The sequence below is a fragment of the Ceratotherium simum genome, chromosome 23 (assembly GCF_057802395.1).
Source record: "Ceratotherium simum simum isolate JZ-2026a chromosome 23, ASM5780239v1, whole genome shotgun sequence".
NCBI lineage: Eukaryota > Metazoa > Chordata > Mammalia > Perissodactyla > Rhinocerotidae > Ceratotherium > Ceratotherium simum.
The window spans coordinates 35502998-35520705 of record NC_141922.1 but is presented as its reverse complement, the minus strand read 5'-3'; the positions used below and the strand labels follow the sequence as shown (position 1 = coordinate 35520705).

The 17708-nt window shown below is 32.7% G+C and overlaps 1 protein-coding gene across 8 annotated transcripts in view; it reads left to right on the top strand.

Moving 5' to 3' along the window:
- Positions 1-17708, top strand: part of RIMS2 (regulating synaptic membrane exocytosis 2) — a 617446-nt gene that overhangs the window by 306456 nt on the left and 293282 nt on the right. For 4 of the 8 annotated variants that reach the window (XM_087447558.1, XM_014788104.2, XM_087447556.1 and 1 more), the window contains 5 exons: positions 9105-9313; positions 10821-10940; positions 13627-13726; positions 14656-14779; positions 16447-16493. In XM_087447558.1, the coding sequence (XP_087303684.1) occupies positions 9105-9313; positions 10821-10940; positions 13627-13726; positions 14656-14779; positions 16447-16493 (600 nt within the window). Of the gene's footprint in view, positions 1-8913; positions 8982-9104; positions 9314-10820; positions 10941-13626; positions 13727-14655; positions 14780-16446; positions 16494-17708 lie in introns of all 8 variants that reach the window. The other 4 variants (XM_087447555.1, XM_087447561.1, XM_087447560.1 and 1 more) reach the window with 1 other exon arrangement.

Below are 17708 nucleotides of genomic sequence, written 5' to 3'. Positions count from 1 at the left end.
GAAACAAGAAATATATGTTTCTGATTTTGAACTTTTTCCCAAAGAAATAATGTTATAAATGACAATAAATTAAATACCTTTTTATACATTTGATTTTGCAAATTTAAGGAGCCAGTTGCAGCCACTAAGCTAGGTACTTGGATCCTGTAGTGTAAAAGACTTATTTCTCAGGTTTTGTTTTGTTTTGTTTTAATCTGAAAAACAGTTTGGTTTTGTTTTAATCTGGGGAATCTTTTTATTTCACCTTCATTTTCGGAGGATAATTTCTTTGGATATAGAATTCTTGGTTGACAGTTTATTTTTTTCCTCTTTCAGCACTTTGTATATGTCATTCCATTTTTTTCTGGAGATAAGTCTTATCTCTTGCTGTTTTCAATATCTTCTCTTTGTCTTTGGATTTCAGCAGTTTGGCTATCATGTGTTAGGTTTAGTCTCTTGTGTATATCCTACTTAGGAATCACTGCACTTCTTGAATCTGTAGATTAATGTTTTTCCTTACATTTGGGAAGTTTTCAGCCATTATTTCTTCAACTAATTTTCCTGCCTCTTTTTTCTCCCAGGAATCCCATTATGTTTATGTTCATATGCTTGATATTTTCTTACATACCCCTGATGTTCTTTTCATTTTTTTTCAGTATTTTTTCTCTCTGTTCTTCAGAGTGGATAATTTATACTGCTGTCTGTTAGAGTATACTGATTATTTTGTTTGCCATCTCAAATCTGCTGTTGAGTTAATGTAGTGAATATTTCGTTTTGGCTATTGTATTTTTCAACTCTAGAATTGTCACTTCTTACTGTATACAGTTTTATTCCTCTATTGAGAATCTCTATTTATTGTCATTGGCATCATATTTTCCTGTAATTCTTTGACATGGGTTTTGTTCATTATTTGAACATATTTATAATAGCTGCTTTAAAATCTTTATAATAGCTGCTAAATCCAACATCTGGGTTCACTCAGAATCAGAAGACTGCTCTTTTTTCCTGGGTATAGGTCACATTTTCCTCTTTCTTTGCATGTCATAATTTTTGGTTGAAAACTGGACATTTTAGATGATATAGTGTAATAGCTCTGGTTTCTTACTTTTTTTTCAGAGGATTGTCTTGTCTTGTCTTTCTCTTTTCTTTTCTTTTTTAGTAAGTTACCTGGACTTAAAGTGTCGAATCTGTCCCCTCCTGTGGTATATGTCCACTGATAGCTCTGCTCAGTTTGTTTTATTCAAATATGTATATATCTACCTTTCTATGGGTCCTTCCTGTGTCTACATAGACTAATTGTCAGCCAAAGATTTGGGCAGAAATTGTGCTCAGATATTTTGAGCTTGTAAGGCTTCCACCCTCTGCCAGTCAATGTGTGTGCAGTGTTGGGGACACATTGAAAGTTCAGCCAGTTCTGAAGTCACTCTTGGGCTTTACTTTCTACGAGGCTGTCTTGGGATCTCCTCTGAACATGGTATAGTTTCCTAGTCAGACTGATGTGTGGAGTGATTATCTAGCTTTTTTCTGTGGATCTCTCATTTCCAAGGTCTCCCTGTCAGAAAAAATTTCTGGATGGTCTGCCATACACCCTATGTGGGACTGCAATCTTTGGCTAGCAAAAGTGCTGGTTTTCTCTCTTTATTTCCTATTGAGTTTGCCTCTTCAAGCTGACAAAGCTATGGGTTTTCATCCCCACCCCAAATCAAGTAGCAAAGATGCTGGTAGCAAAGCTGCTGGTTTTCCCAGCCAGCTCCACAATGCTAAAACTATTGATCCTTTCTGTAGAGCCCTTCCCTTGTTTGTACTGTGCCAGAAGAGGGTTATGGGAGCAACCCCAGGTGAGAAGGTAACAGACTTCTGTTGTTTTTATCTGAAGCTTTAGCAGTTTTTTTCAATTTTTTATGCGACTTTGTTTGCTTTCCACAGTCATGCTATTATTGTTTTTGACAATTTCATCCAGGCTTATACTTGGTTTTTGTGAAGAGAACTAGTTGACACTTCATGCCACTAAGCCAGAAGTCCTTCTTTTCTCATGATTTTGTGAGTCTGGAATTCAGGCAGGGTTCAGTTGGGTAAGTTTTCTTCTACATATGGTGTTATTAAGGTTAATTGGTGGAATTTAACTGGTAAGATGGGCTGTTCTGGAGGATTCAAGATGCTTTCTCTTGCATATCTGGTGAGAGATTTAGAATGAAAGTTATGATTATTTTAATAATGATCAAGATGATAATGATACAGTGAACACTGGGATGATTCCTCAGTTTGAAAAGCACTTTCATGACCATTATCTTGTTTAAATCTCTCAACAATCTGTGAAATATTGCAATTAATCTCTTTTTAGACAGATGAGTAAATGAGGCCTAATGTATTATTATCTGACTTGCTGAAGTCATAAAATTAATAAGAAGTGGAGCCAATACTTTAACATACGTTTTGTGGCTCCAGCTATAAAGCTCTTTCTGTTGTAACATGCTGTGGCTTTATAAACATGGTTAAATTAAAAATGAGGATATTGAAGAATACCTTTGTGTAGTATGTGATTTAATTGCAATGCCTTTATTAACTTAAAGTAATGAAAAACAGTGACATAAAACAGTTAAACTCTTGCATTCATTTAATGACTATAGAAAAATGTAATAAATAGAATATCTGAACTTTTTTTCTCTATGTAGTAAACACACACACACACACACACACCCCCCTACACCCACGAACACACAAACTATTGAGTTAGTGTATATTTTACAGTAGAGATAATTGAAGGAGAAATCTTAGCCTAAGAAGTGAATTTTTTGATTATTTTTAACCAGATTTCGTATTTAAATATGTTTAACTTGCACTAATAGAATCATTGAATGTCAGAGTTGGATAGGATTTAGTGTGCTTTTAGTGTAACTTCCTAACTGAAGTACTGATTTTCTCTACATTATGCTGATGAGTGGTATGCCAGCCTTTTCTTTGAATACTCCCAGTGATAGGATGATCAATACCAATGAAGACAGCAACACATTATTTTTAATTTTGAAATAATTATAGATTTGCAGGAAGTTACAAAGATAGAACAGAGAAATCCCATGTGCCCTTCACCTTGTTTCCCCCAAAGGTTACATTTTGTATAATTATAACAAATATTGATACAAATACAATGATATTGCATAACAATATCAAAACCATGAAATTGACATTAGAACAACTTGTTTAGATAGTTCTGTGACATCTTATCACAGATATGGATTCCTGTAACCGTCACTATTACAAAGGTACAGAACTACTATACCACAATTATCTTCCTTATGTTGTACCCCTTTATAGTAACACCTTCCTCTCTCCCGTCCCTCTGCTAACCACTAATTTATTCTCGATCTCTATCATTTTTTCATTTAGAGAATGTTATATGAATGGAATCATATGGTATGTGATATTTTGTGATTTTTTTTTCTGTTCACCATATTGCACTTGAGGTCCATCTGTTTTATGTATCAATAGTTTTATCCTTTAGCTGTTTACCTGTTGAAGGACATTTTGGTTGTTTCCACTTTTTGGCTATTACAAATAAAGATATCCTTTTTGGTGAAATTTCTCTTCTTATAAAGCATTTAGCCTTTTACCATTAAGTATGGTCTTAGCTGTAGGTTTTGGTCGATGTCCTTTATTTATTTGAGCAAGTTCTCCTCTATTCCTTGTTTTCTGAGAGATTTTTTGTTTTTTTTTTTATCATGAATGTCTTTTCTGCATCAATGAATAGAATCATGTGTTTTTTCTCCTTTAACTTGTAAATATGATAGGTTACATTGATTTTCAATATTCTACCATCCTTGCATTCCAGCAATAAATCCCATTTGGTCAGAGTGTATAAATCTTTTTATATGTTGCTGAGTTATATTTGCTAATATTTTGTTAAGAATTTCTATGTCTATATTCATGAGGGATATTGGTCAGCATTTTCTTATTGTTTGCCATTTTCTTTTTTGTTTTCTCTCTGTTCCTTCTGTTTTTTATTTCTCTCTTTTCTTTTTCTTGACTTCCTATGGGTTATTTGGACATTTTTTTAGAATTGCATTTTGATTCATTTGTAGTGTTTTTGAATGTATTTCTTTGCAAAGTTTTTTTTTTTTTTTGGTTGCTCTAAGTCATATATTACGTATGCACAACTTAATCGCATCCGACTGGTGTTGATATTTTACTAGTTAGAGTGAAATGTAGAAACCTTACATACTTTAAATTCTTTTACCTTTCCCTGTTTTTAATGTAATTGTCTTAAATATTTCTGTGTATGTCGAAAAGCACATGAGACAATGTATACTTTTTGCTTAAAACATCAAACATAAGTTAGAAAACTCAAGAGGAAAAGGAAAGTCTATTGTATTTACCCATATTTTTGCTTACCATGTTCTTTATTCCTTCTTGATATTTCAGGTTCCTTCTTTTTTCTTTCCTTTTTGTTTTTAGAACTTCCTTCAGTCATTCTTTTAGGGTAGGTCTGCTGGTGACAAATTCTCTTAGTTTCCTTTTTTCTGAGAATGTCTTTTTCAGTCATTCCTGAAAGAAAATTTCACCATATTTGAAATTCAGGGTTGACATTTCTTTTATTTCAGCAATTGAAAAATATTGTGTCACTTCTTTCTGGCCTCCAAGGTTTCTGATGAGAAATCCACAGTCATTCAAATTGTTTTTTCCCATTAGGTAAGGTCTTGTTTCTTTCTTTCTGCTTTCAAGACAGTTTGTCTTTCGTTTTTAGTTTGATTATGATGTGTCTTGGAACAGATTTCTTTGCGTATTTTTTCATTGGGGGTTTATCTAGTTTCTTAAATCAGTTGGCTTACTTATGTGCTTTGTAAATTTGGGAAACCTTCAGTCATTATTTCTTCAAATACTTTTTCAGCCCCATCTCCTTTCTCCTTTCCTTCTGGGACTGCAATAACTTTTGTTATAATCCGTCAAGCTCCCGAGGCTCTGTTCATTTTATTTTATTTTTTAGTCTATTTTCTCTCTGTTTTTCAGATTGGGTAATTTCTGTTGTTCTTTTTCAAGTTCATTGTCATTCCTCTGTCCTCTCCATTCTGTAGTTGAACCCATCTGTTTGCTGTTTTAATTTCAGTTATTTTTCAAAAAGATCTAAAATTTTCATTTAGTTCTTTTTGTGTCTTCTATTTCTTTTTTTTTTTTTTAACATAAATTTGTTTGACTTTATTATCATATATTTAACAGTAATTTAATACATAGGTCTACCCATCCCTTATTTTATCTCTTCTTAATGGTCACTTGGGGGCATATTTATTATTAAGGTTTAATATTTTAACCTACTGTACCATATCAATCTAAAAAAGAATCAGGATTTGTACCTCCCTTAATGATTTGATGATTAAATGAAAATCTATCACTTTGTTACATTTGGCAAATTTTTTGAAGAATTTTTTTAATCCTCCTATGAATGTGTCTTCTATTTCTTGTTCTAGAAATAGAAAGCCCAGCAATACATTTTTGTACTGCTACTAACAGAAGGATATTTTATTATCCTAGTTCTGCCTTTTGATGCCACACAAAATAAGAATATTAAGTGATAAGTGTTATTATCTACATACTAATATAGTCCTAGAAGTTTAGGACTATTTTCTATATGTTTTACATTGATTACCTTATTTAATTCTTATATTAACACTAATGTTTACTCATTCAACAAATGTTTACTGAGTGCCTACTATATATGACACTCTTTTTTTGTCAGTCAAATATTTTCGCTTTAGTTTCAAATGGTTAAACATCTGATTTCCTTTATTTATGGAGGAAAGAACTACATTACCACTTTTTTTGTAGGCTGCAGGCATAGGAGGAGAAGAGAGATTTTGAGGTGAAATCTCATAATTTCACATAACCTAGCCAAGAATTTTCATTTACAGTCTCCATACTATATTTTATCCAATTCAGAGATTTATCAATGCTTTGTTGTGGAACAATAATGTATTTTGAAAGCGTTACACGTTTTCTGAGCTACAAATACTCTCAGCTTTTTGGGTAGCCATAAAATTATAATTGTCTGTGCCATGAAGAACATTGAGAAGCACTTCTTTAGTTCACAGGTTAAAAATTGGTGTTTTTTCCCCTACAAATTGAATTTTGTGTGTGTTAGCACAGCTTCATCATCTTTCACAAACAAACTTCTTAAAAGAATTGTTTCCAGTGGTTCTCAAACATTAGTGAGATCATAATGACTTGGTGGGCTTGTTAAAACACAGATTGCTAGGCCTCACCTACAGAATTTCTGATTAATTAAGTCTAGGGTGGTGCCTAAGAATTTGCATTTCTAACAAGTTTCCAGATGATGTTGATTATGCTATTTTGGGGATTTCACTTTGTGAACTCTTCATCTACACACAATTTTTCTACTTCCTGTCTCCCTCTGACTCTTCAGTTACTTCAGTCTGATTTTAATTTTCATCATTCTATCCAGAGTGCAGTTTCTAACATCCTTCCTGATCTTCGTGTTGCCAAATCAAATGCACACTTTTCAGTTCCTTATCTTACCTGATTTGTAGAAATCATTCAATACAGTTGATTTCTTCTCCTGTTTAGGAAACTCTCCTCTATTTGGTTTGGAGACCCCATCTCCCTCCCTCTTTCTATTCTTTCTCTGCATGCTCTATCTCAGTCTTTCTCTCTCTCTCTTTTTTTTTTCAAATCAAACTCTAAATGTTAGAATTCATTCTGATTCCTCTTCATATCTTACTTTACCTTCTGTTCCTAAATGATCTACTTACTCCTGTCTGTATGTTAATAATTCCCAATTTATGTCTCCAGCTCAGACCTTCCTCCTAAGCTTTATTACAGTTTAACCAATTGATTTCTTATATGCTCACTTGAATAACTTATAGGTATTTCAAATAATGTATCCAAAATCAATCACCATATTTAATAAATTCTAAGGTGCATATTTTTATCATTTTGATATCTGTGAATCTTACAGTCAGTGACATCTTAGATTCTATGAAATAGAGTAATTCCTTCCTACTCCTTCCTTAATAAAAGGTGCTCTTTCTCCAGTCTTCTCCCTCTCATAAATGGTCTTTCCTTCTAGTCTTTTGTTAATCCGAGAAACCTGGGAATTATCCTTGACTCTTCAGCCTTTTTTTGTGTGTGAGGAGATCAGCCCTGTGCTAACATCTGCCAATCCTCCTCTTTTTTTGCTGAGGAAGACTGGCCCTGGGCTAACATCCGTGCCCATCTTCCTCCACTTTATATGGGACGCTGCCACAGCATGGCTTGCCAAGCAGTGCGTCGGTGCGCGCCCAGAATCCGAACCGTGAACCCCAGGCTGCCACAGCGGAGCACGCGCATTTAATGGCTTGCGCCACCAGGCCGGCCCTCTTCAGTCTTTTTGAACATTCTTATTTCTACCTCCAAAATATCTCTCAGTTTCCTCTTTTCTTACCATGTCTATTGCCATCACCTTCGTTCAAGCCATAATCTCCCGTCCCATGGATTGTTGCAAATGCCTTTTAACTCTTGGTATCTTCCCACTCAATCTCTATTTAGTACTTAGATTCATCTTTTAAAAATGTAAATCAATTCATGTCACCGTCTTGCTTAAAATCCTTCAGTGAATGAAATTCATAATCTTTAATATGGCATAAAAAGGCCTCTCTAACCTGGTTTGTGCTGCCTCACCAGTCTCATTTAGCATTTATCTTCTTCCTCTTATAAGCTGTCTGTTTCTACTGATTTCCAACCCAGAGCCAATTTTTATTGATATTTCAAATACACTGTAAAAGAACTGATGAAACACTAGTGTGTCTGAACCTAAAAGAATGAGGAAGAAGCAACTAGAAGGATGTGCAACTATGACATACAACTATCTACTGGGGCTTTGGGGAGAAAAAGGAGGAGGACTGGCAATAGATGTTAGCTCAGGGCAAATCTTCCTTAGCAAAAAGAGGAGGATTGGCATGGATGTTAGCTCAGAGCTGATCTTCCTCACAAAAGAACAAAACAAAAACAAAAACAAAATTGTTAATTCATTTTATTCCATATATTTCTTCCTAAATTGCAGTGAATTATACTCAGTTGTAGTTCAGTTAATATTAACTAATTATTCCTATGTTTGATTCTGAAAATTAAATATATAGATATTATGGACCTATGCCCTTAGGTTAATATTTAAAAGCTTTCTTGGCTTGATAAACTTTAATAGTAATAATTAATATTACTGACTATAATTATTATTATTGAAATCTTATAGAGTGCCAGGCCCTGTACTAAATGTTGGTATATTGCTTTACTTAATCTTATTATAACAAAAAATAATTTTAAGTAATTCAGGATATTTAAGTACAGTTTATTTTATTTTTACTAGTAGAAATTGAATGAATCTGTTTTGTCATTTTTATACAAAATTTATCTTTTGTGTAACCAATTCTTTTTTTTTAACCACCTGAATTTTTTTGGAGGTTTCAACGTTTATAAAGAACATTATACTACATTCCAGGAACAACAATTTAATTAACTTGGCTTTTTATTAAAGTGGTTATTGGCAAGCTGCTGTTTAATTTTTAAAATATTCTTTAATCTTTGGAGAACAAACTCATGTCTGTAGGCAAGCATGAAAAAAAAAGCATGAGTAACAGACATAGCTGATAGTCTTTTTCTTTTTCAGAATGTATAATTTTTTCATTTCTATTCCTGTTTATTGTTAGCCGTTTCTCTTCTTGCAGGACTTTTGTTCTCTAGGGTCTGTCTGAAGTACATGTACTTTATATTCTGCATTCTATAAATTTTACTCATTTGGAATCTTAGCTTTCTCTTGGCGTATATAGTGAATGCTACAGATGAAGTTCTTGAAACCAGACAGGATCACGCAGTTTAAAATGTTTATAATGTCTTTGTCTGTCCTTTCTTTTGCTGTCTCCTTTACTACACTCTTTGTCTGTCTGACTCTCACAGGAGACATGGATTACAACTGGTTGGACCATACGTCTTGGCATAGCAGTGAGGCATCCCCAATGTCTTTGGTGAGACATGTGGAGCCTTACTATTTAATTTCCGTTATCATTTCACTTTTCCTTTTTTTATTTACACTTTTGCATGTTTTCTTTTTTGTATCTTTTTTTTTTTTTTTTATCCCACACCTGTAGGGGACAGTCAAAAGGGAAAAAGAAAAACTAGTGAGCAGGCAGTTTTGTCGGACTCTAACACCAGGTCTGAAAGACAAAAGAAAATGATGTACTTTGGTGGCCACTCTTTGGAAGAGGATTTGGAATGGTCTGAGCCTCAGATTAAGGACTCTGGGGTAGATACGTGTAGTAGCACAACCCTTAACGAGGAGCATAGCCATAGTGATAAGGTACTGAGATCGTGGAGCCTGCCTTTTAACCTGCTCATTTGGTCTTCGTTTGCTCTCTGTCACTCATTCAAACAGAACATAATTAAAGGACAGGGCATTTCAAGGGTCACTGTAGCATTTCCTAAGGTGCAGAAAAGAAAAACAAAACCAAAACAAACAAACCAAAATACTTCTTGCTTGCTTTGCTGTTTCTGTTATTTGACGGCATACCAAAAAAAAAAAAAAGAAATAAAAAATTAGGAACAAAGGAATGTTTTGTCTATGGTCGCATGAGAGAACTTTGTAATGTTATTATAAATCACAAATATAAAGAATTTTTTGGATTGGCTTATTTGATTGCTTGCATATATTTTCCTTGGGATGAAAATTAAATTATTAATAGTTTGAATCCCAGGCAAAAGGGAGATAATTGGGTCTGTTTGCACAGAAAAAGTTGTTTTTCTTTTTTCCCTTTCACTGTCATTTTGCTCTTTTGTTTTATCATCATAGCATTATAATGTAGCATTAATTAGTATTAGAACCATTGCCATTTGCTTTGGTGTTTATTATTTTTGCTTTTAGTGTAGTGAGACTTTTGAAGTCTTTTTGCCATATGGATGTGATTGACTGGAACATGTCTTTTGCCTGCTAAATTTTGCATGAAGATGTGCATGTTACTTTTAGATAACTGTGAAACTATGATTACACAAATCATTTACTTTGTTATTTGACATATAATTCATAATGGAATGGTATCATGAGTTATAAAGGGCTTGGTTTTGCCCTAAGAAAGAGATAAATCCTAATATTTTCAAAGTTATTTAACAATGACTACCATTGAATTATCTAATAAAATTAATTTACTAAATAGATCAAAGACCTGAAAGAATCAATGAACTTCCAAAAAGTCGAAAATGTAATCTTTCCTCACTTGCAATTAGGCCTATTTCTCCCATACAGATTCAACTGGAAAGTTATTGGGGTTTATGTATTTTTTTTTATAATTTTAATCTAGAAACCCATTTCAAGAAAGCTCTCATCATAGATTCAAATTTCATGTTTTAACATAATTTGACCTTTTAACTTTTACTCTAATAAAGTCTGTCAAAGTCTTCCACAAGTGTTTGAAGATTAAATTCTCATTTTTAAATGAGTTCAGTTGCTTAGAATTTCAATCTGTGTTTTCTGCATGTGAATTTTTAATTAATCTCCAGCATGTAGATAATTAAATTAGAATTTGCATATATTTTCAGGATTTCTCAGATTTTGTAGCATTACATATATAACTTCAGTATTATGTCAGAGCACTGTAAGAATTTGAAATATTTGGATTTTGAAAAAACTTGAGATTATAAAATTGAGGTTATAAGCATAATGTAGTAAGCCTTTTTGATCAATGTTTTGAATGTAAACTGGTTTGTGTAATCATAACACTTTGGAAATCTGAAGTTTAGAGAGATTGTACAATAAGGAGTCATTTGTCATAAAAGAATATTGATTTTTTTTCTTTGTTGATGCAATATGTCAGCACCCTGTGACGTGGCAGCCATCTAAAGATGGAGACCGTTTAATTGGTCGGATTTTATTAAATAAGCGTCTGAAAGATGGAAGTGTAACTCGAGATTCAGGAGCAATGCTTGGCTTGAAGGTATGTGATAAAATATATGAGATTTTGGCTCTATACACCTTTGCGATTTATCAGAAAAGCAAAAGATATAATAACTCTTTCTACTATACCACTTTAGTGAGGTTTCTTTTCATTTTCAAGAATTCCCAAATATTTGCACTCATTATCCAAAACTTTTTCATTTTCCAAATATTATTTAAGAAGTTGCCGTTATTCTGCAATAATACTTGTATATATAATTTTGGAAAATATAAATTGAATTATATACTTGAATCCTAAATACATCTCTCAAACTCATTTTACCTATACAGTTTGTCCTTTAAGTCTCTATCTGTTTATATTCCATCAAAATCATAGTTTTATTCAATTACTGAATATGCAAACTTGCAAAATGTAATATATGTATTACATAGGAATATAATTTTTGTATTAGTGTAGCAAAATGTGTGTCTGTGTGTGTATTTGTGTGTATGTGTGTATGTGAGAGATAAAGAGAGAGAAAACTGTTTGAAGTCTGGAAACTCAAAAATACTTATGTGAGGAGATTTAACATAAATGTTGATTTATAGTTTACTGTACAACACCAGACAATTATTTGGTAAGTACACCAAATAGAGCTCTGTTTGTTTTTTGTGCATCCGTATGGGGAATCAAAAACTGAAATGAGAAAAGAGTAAATGTTTTCGAGTTAAGCCATTGCTACAGAAGTTGTCCTGTAGAATATAGTAAGTGAGAGACATTAGAAAACTTTTGGGGCCGGCTCCGTGGCTTAGCGGTTAAGTGCGCGCGCTCTGATGCTGGCGGCCCGGGTTCGGATCCCAGGCGCGCCCCAAGGCACCACTTCTCCGACCAACCCGAGGCCGAGTCCCACGTACAGCAACTAGAAGGATGTGAACCTATGACATACAACTATCTACTGGGGCTTTGGGGGGAAAAAATGAATAAATAAAAAAAAATCTTTAAAAAAAAAAGAAAACTTTTGGTGTAAATGGAATTGGGCAATTAACCTTTATTGAGTGGCTGCCATGTGTCTGGCACTTATCTGAGCATTTTATATCTATTGTCTTAACACTCACAACAGATAAGAAATAGGCTGCAAGAAGTGTTATAACTTGTCCACAGTAACAAGGATGGTGATGAAGGTGGGACTTAAATCCAGATGTGTCCAGTAGAGTGTTAGAGCAGTGTAGTATAAAGGTTAGGAAGTCTTGGTTTGATTTCTAGTTAGAGAAGTTTAGACTTTTCTTAGCCTCAGACTCCTCATCTGTGCAGTGGAGATAATAATACTTACTGAATTGTTATAATAAGATTAAGTAAAGCAATATACCAACATTTAGTACAGGGCCTGGCACTCTATAAGATTTCAATAATAATAATTATAGTCAGTAATATTAATTATTATTATTAAAGTTTATCAAGCCAAGAAAGCTTTTAAATATTAACCTAAGGGCATAGGTCCATAATATCTATATATTTAATTTTCAGAATCAAACATAGGAATAATTAGTTAATATTAACTGAACTACAACTGAGTATAATTCACTGCAATTTAGGAAGAAATATATGGAATAAAATGAATTAACAATTTTGTTTTTGTTTTTGTTTTGTTCTTTTGTGAGGAAGATCAGCTCTGAGCTAACATCCATGCCAATCCTCCTCTTTTTGCTAAGGAAGATTTGCCCTGAGCTAACATCTATTGCCAGTCCTCCTCCTTTTTCTCCCCAAAGCCCCAGTAGATAGTTGTATGTCATAGTTGCACATCCTTCTAGTTGCTGTATGTGGGACGGCGCCTCAGCATGGCCGGACAAGCGGTGCGTCGGTGCGCGCCCGGCATCCGAACCTGGGCTGCCAGTAGCAGAGCATGCGCACTTAACCTCTAAGCCACGGGGCGGCCCCGGAATTAACAATTTTTCAATTCAGATATCTTTCACTCAATTTAGAAGAGAAAAAAACTATTTTAGTCAATGAAGTTAGTTGCTATTATTTGCTTAACTTGCTATAAAGTTGATGTATTTATTAAATGGCAGTTGATGAGAATAAAAGCATTAATTTTGTGAGAGGCCAGTCTTAACAGGTACACATATGACTCCATAGCATTATTTTGAACATTTGTTTTTTCTTTTTCTGAAAGATATATATTAATAGAAACATAAAAATAGAAAAATTGGGATGCACATGGTCTAAAGTTTACATTAATTCTGATGAAATTAATTAAATTTTGTAATTTTCTCAGGAAAACAATCCATCATTATCATGCACATTATCAATGTGACTAAAAGATTTCTAAGGAAATTTTAGTAGGATATCATTATAGTAAAAGTAACAAGTATTTGTATTTTTTTGATATTTGAAATCTCTGACTAGAAGTTTTAATATAACTATATAATACTGTAATAACATGTTTTTAGAAATGACAGAAGAATTCTGTAATAAATATAAAAATTACAAATTAAGTTGTTTCTAAGCTATGCAAAATTTTCAGCAAATAATGGATTAAATTATAAAACATTTGGAATATGCAAAGAATTCACTCTTGGAACATGTACTCAGTTCCTAATAATAACACTATATTATTAAAAAAGGTTATTTTTAGTATGTTAAATTATAGTTTTAAAAGCTGCAAAGTGTCTAGTTATTTTTTACTTGAATCTTCAACTATGTTCATTTTAACAATATGCCTGTTTTAACACTTTCCTCTTTTAAACAGGTTGTAGGAGGAAAGATGACTGAATCAGGTCGGCTCTGTGCATTTATTACCAAAGTAAAAAAAGGAAGTTTAGCTGACACTGTAGGACATCTTAGACCAGGTACGTTTCTATCTTTGATTATTTACATTTGAACTGTTAAACCTGAGTTGATATGAAAAGTTATCCTCATTTAGAAGTGATTTGACCAGCAACAAAGAGGTCATTTAACTTAAATTATAGCTTTATTCATTAATGGAAAGTTGTAACTATTATTTCTTGAATCACATTAGATAAAAAGATTTTTATATTTATTGATCTTATTTTTTTGGCAGGTGAATGTTCCTAGTCTGTATCTAGTATTAACCTATTTTGTTTCCCATAAGCCTTCATTTTTCTTTTGAAAAAATTCCAACATAATTTAGGAAACAAATTTTATGGATAAATACATATTTCCTAAAATATATCTCTCCTTATTTCTTTGCTAATGGATACTAGTGGAGAGATCTTTGAGTGCCTTGGAGAGGAATTCGTTGAGATGCTAAGTATTAAGTTTTTTACAAGAGAGTTTAGACAAGGTGCTCAGCTGCATAGATATTGAGAAACCTAGAATAAAATCTTCAAAGTCATAAAATCTTCAAAGAGGCAGCTGATCTTGATAGTTTCCAGAATTAGAATTTTTATTAAGAAATCACAGAGACAGAAGTGACGCCACCAAGATGGCCACATAGGTTGTTCCTAACTTGGCTCCCCCTCACAAGAACAACTAACAACTATTCGTGGACAAGACATCACTGAGAAAATCGTAGAAACCACAGAAGATAACTTTTATGTAAATTTTCCTCTGACACTTGCCTTTTTGGGTGAAATATACTAATCATACTGGTCATCAAATTTTATGCCACTGGAGCTGTTCTTCAGTATGCTTCTTATTCCATAATGGTGATTTTATTCTATGGAGTTCATTGCAGTTTAAGATTGTTTTTGTTTTTTGTGCAGTTTCTGGGATTAGTTTTTCTTTCTAAGATTATCATTACTGACATACACAATAGGTGATGAAGTGTTAGAATGGAATGGAAAGCTATTGCAAGGAGCCACATTTGAAGAAGTATATAACATCATTCTGGAATCCAAACCTGAACCACAAGTGGAGCTTGTTGTTTCAAGGCCTATTGGGTGAGTTGGTTTCATACATGTGTAAAGTTGACTAGTGTTAAATGATTTGTAATGTGCAATCCAAAAGTGTCTGATTGCTGTATAAAAATAAATTATTTTGAGGACAATTTTGAGGACAACACCTCACCAAAAATCATGACATCTCTTTATCTGATCGTGCTAGAATATACAGTTAATTACAAAAGAAGAAGAAATAATTAGGTGTTTATTATTTTTATTATTTTCATAGCTTAGTAGATGGCTAAAAGCCTTAGTAGAAGGGGACTATAGTAACAATTACTTTCAAAGAAAGTGTTGTGAACTATTGGTTCTCTACATTGTAAAAATGAGGATGAACTATATTCTATGAATTTTACATATTCTTTTCAAAATGAAGATTTCAACATAGGAAGGAGAAGGCCTAATGGCATACTATTCCCAAATAGAGGGAACAATTTAAGGAAAAATGTAACGTCTTTAAGGAAACAGACAAAAAATAAGCAAATGCCAATTACTCTTTGGCTTTTATAATTTGGTACAAAATTTATTGACAATTTTCAAAAGTTGGCCATAAATATAATCCTTTGTTCCTGTATTATGAGAATTATACATTAAATATCACAGCAGTATTTCCTTTATAGAAGCTGTGTAAAAGATAAGCCAATGTAAAAGATACACTTATAACTAAACAAAGCAATAAAAATATAAACTGACAGTGAATTATTAAATGTATGTTCGGGATAAGAGCATTCTAGAGTGGAGGCTATAAAAATTATTCTTTGTTGTAGAATACTAATGCCCAGTATTCAGTCATTTAGGAAATGATTGGACTGTATTATTTTGATCTCTGTTTATGCTGGAGAAATTGACTAAAGATGATAACTTAGTTTTTGAAATGTTCCTTTCAAAAGTAATGAATCTGGTTCATGAAATTGTGTCTATTTTTGATTTTGTCTTCTCATAGTTTTGTAATATGATAAAACTGTACTGTATCAGCTTAGTGTATTAATCAAATATATTTCTTGGTATTAAAGGATCCACTAACATATTTTTATTTAATATGTTAAATATTCTTTTATGTAATTCTCTGTATGATCTTAACCATTAATATCTACCCCTCCTGGCAAATCTCAAAAAAAAAGTACATATTTTTTGTCATAAATGAAGCTTCTAGGTAATTTTGTAAGTCCCAGCAAGAAACATGTTTGCATTTTTCTCTGGAGTTATTACATTAAAAAAATTTCAGTCACAATCTGAATATTTTAATTTTTGTTTTGTTGATATTTTATTTGCATTTTAATGTTATTGATTTAGAACAACAGCAGGTAAAAATAATAAGTAGAATAGAATTAAAATACATCTATAAAACTTATCTTGTTGAATACAGAAATTTGTTAGAATGGATAATTGTTTAGTGAGGCACATAGAAAATAAAGTATATGTTTTTACAAGTCTGCTGTAGATGCATATGAATTTTAGTGCAATTTAAGTAGTTGGGGTTAGCCCAGAACACTTTTATTAGCAATAAAGTACTATCGCTTGTTTTTTTCTTATTTATATAATGCTCCTGTCGCATCCAATTTTGTTCATTTTATACTGTCCTGTTATAGTATAGGTTGATAATGATCAAAATAGCAGTTGTGTTAATTATTGAAACCATTTCTTGTTTTCTTTTTCTGTCATTTTAGGGATATACCTAGGATACCTGATAGCACACATGCACAACTGGAGTCTAGTAAGTTTCATTTATTCTAGAAGAAAATGTTATTAATAATGTCATTCATCGGGGTCAAATGAAGTGTTTTATCTATTAATACAAAGTAATAAATATAATGGTCTTATTATTAAATATATAATCATATGAAGATGAAAAATTTGGCATTATTTCATGTCATTGTGAGAAAAAGTACAAAAATCTATAATATTTTAAGATAATTTTTTTAATCACACGGTCTTAACTACTATGTATCTTTAGATAGCTTTATTAAGGTATACTGCAATAAACTGTACATATTTAAAATGCACACATAGATAAGTTTTGACATACATGTGAAACCATCATCACAATTAAAAATAATGAACGTAGATAGCATCACTCTCCAAAGTTTCACCCTCTTCCCCACCAAAATTTCCCCTGATTTTAAAATGTACTACTTTGTAACCTAACCTTCAGTTAAGTTAGGGAATACTTGGGACAATCTAGTGAATAATTATGTATATTCTAATTTATATTTTTCAAACATTGGATAATTGTTCTGATTTAACATCAGAGCTGTAATGGAACAATAGACAGATAAGTTTAAATAATGTTAGATACATAAATACTTTTTATTACTTGTGTTTGAATGCTATTTCAGATGTTAAACAAATGAATTTTTTCCAGTGAACCAAGTTTCTTGATTGATTGAGAGTAGTGGGTTGCAATTTGAAATATGTTGATCAGGATAGACCATATTGAGAAGGAAGGATTGGAGCAAAGATTTGAAGGAGCGGCTACCTGGCGAAAATCTTGCCTGGTTCAGGGACCAGCTGTGCAGTGGCTCTAAGGCAGGAAAGCCTAAGATGCATTTAAGGAAAAGGAAGGAGGCCAGGGTGATTGCAATAGAGTGACCAAGGGGGAGAATGGTAGGTAGGAGGATAGAGGGTAATGGGCAGCCAAATTGTGTAGACTTTATAAGCCACTGTAAAGACTTTGGCTTTTGCTCTGACGGAAACCAAGAGCTACATATGATGGTTTTGAGGAAAGACTTATGTTTTAAAATCTGGTTACTATGTTGAAAATAGATTAAATGGAGTTGAGTGAAAGCAGAGAGACCAGTGAGAGAACTGTTTTAGCATTTTTGTTGTGAGATGATGGTGACTTAGACCATGGTGGTAGCAATAAAGGTGTTGAGAAGTGGTCAGACTCTCTATACACACAATAATTGAGAATATATTATTAAAATAGATG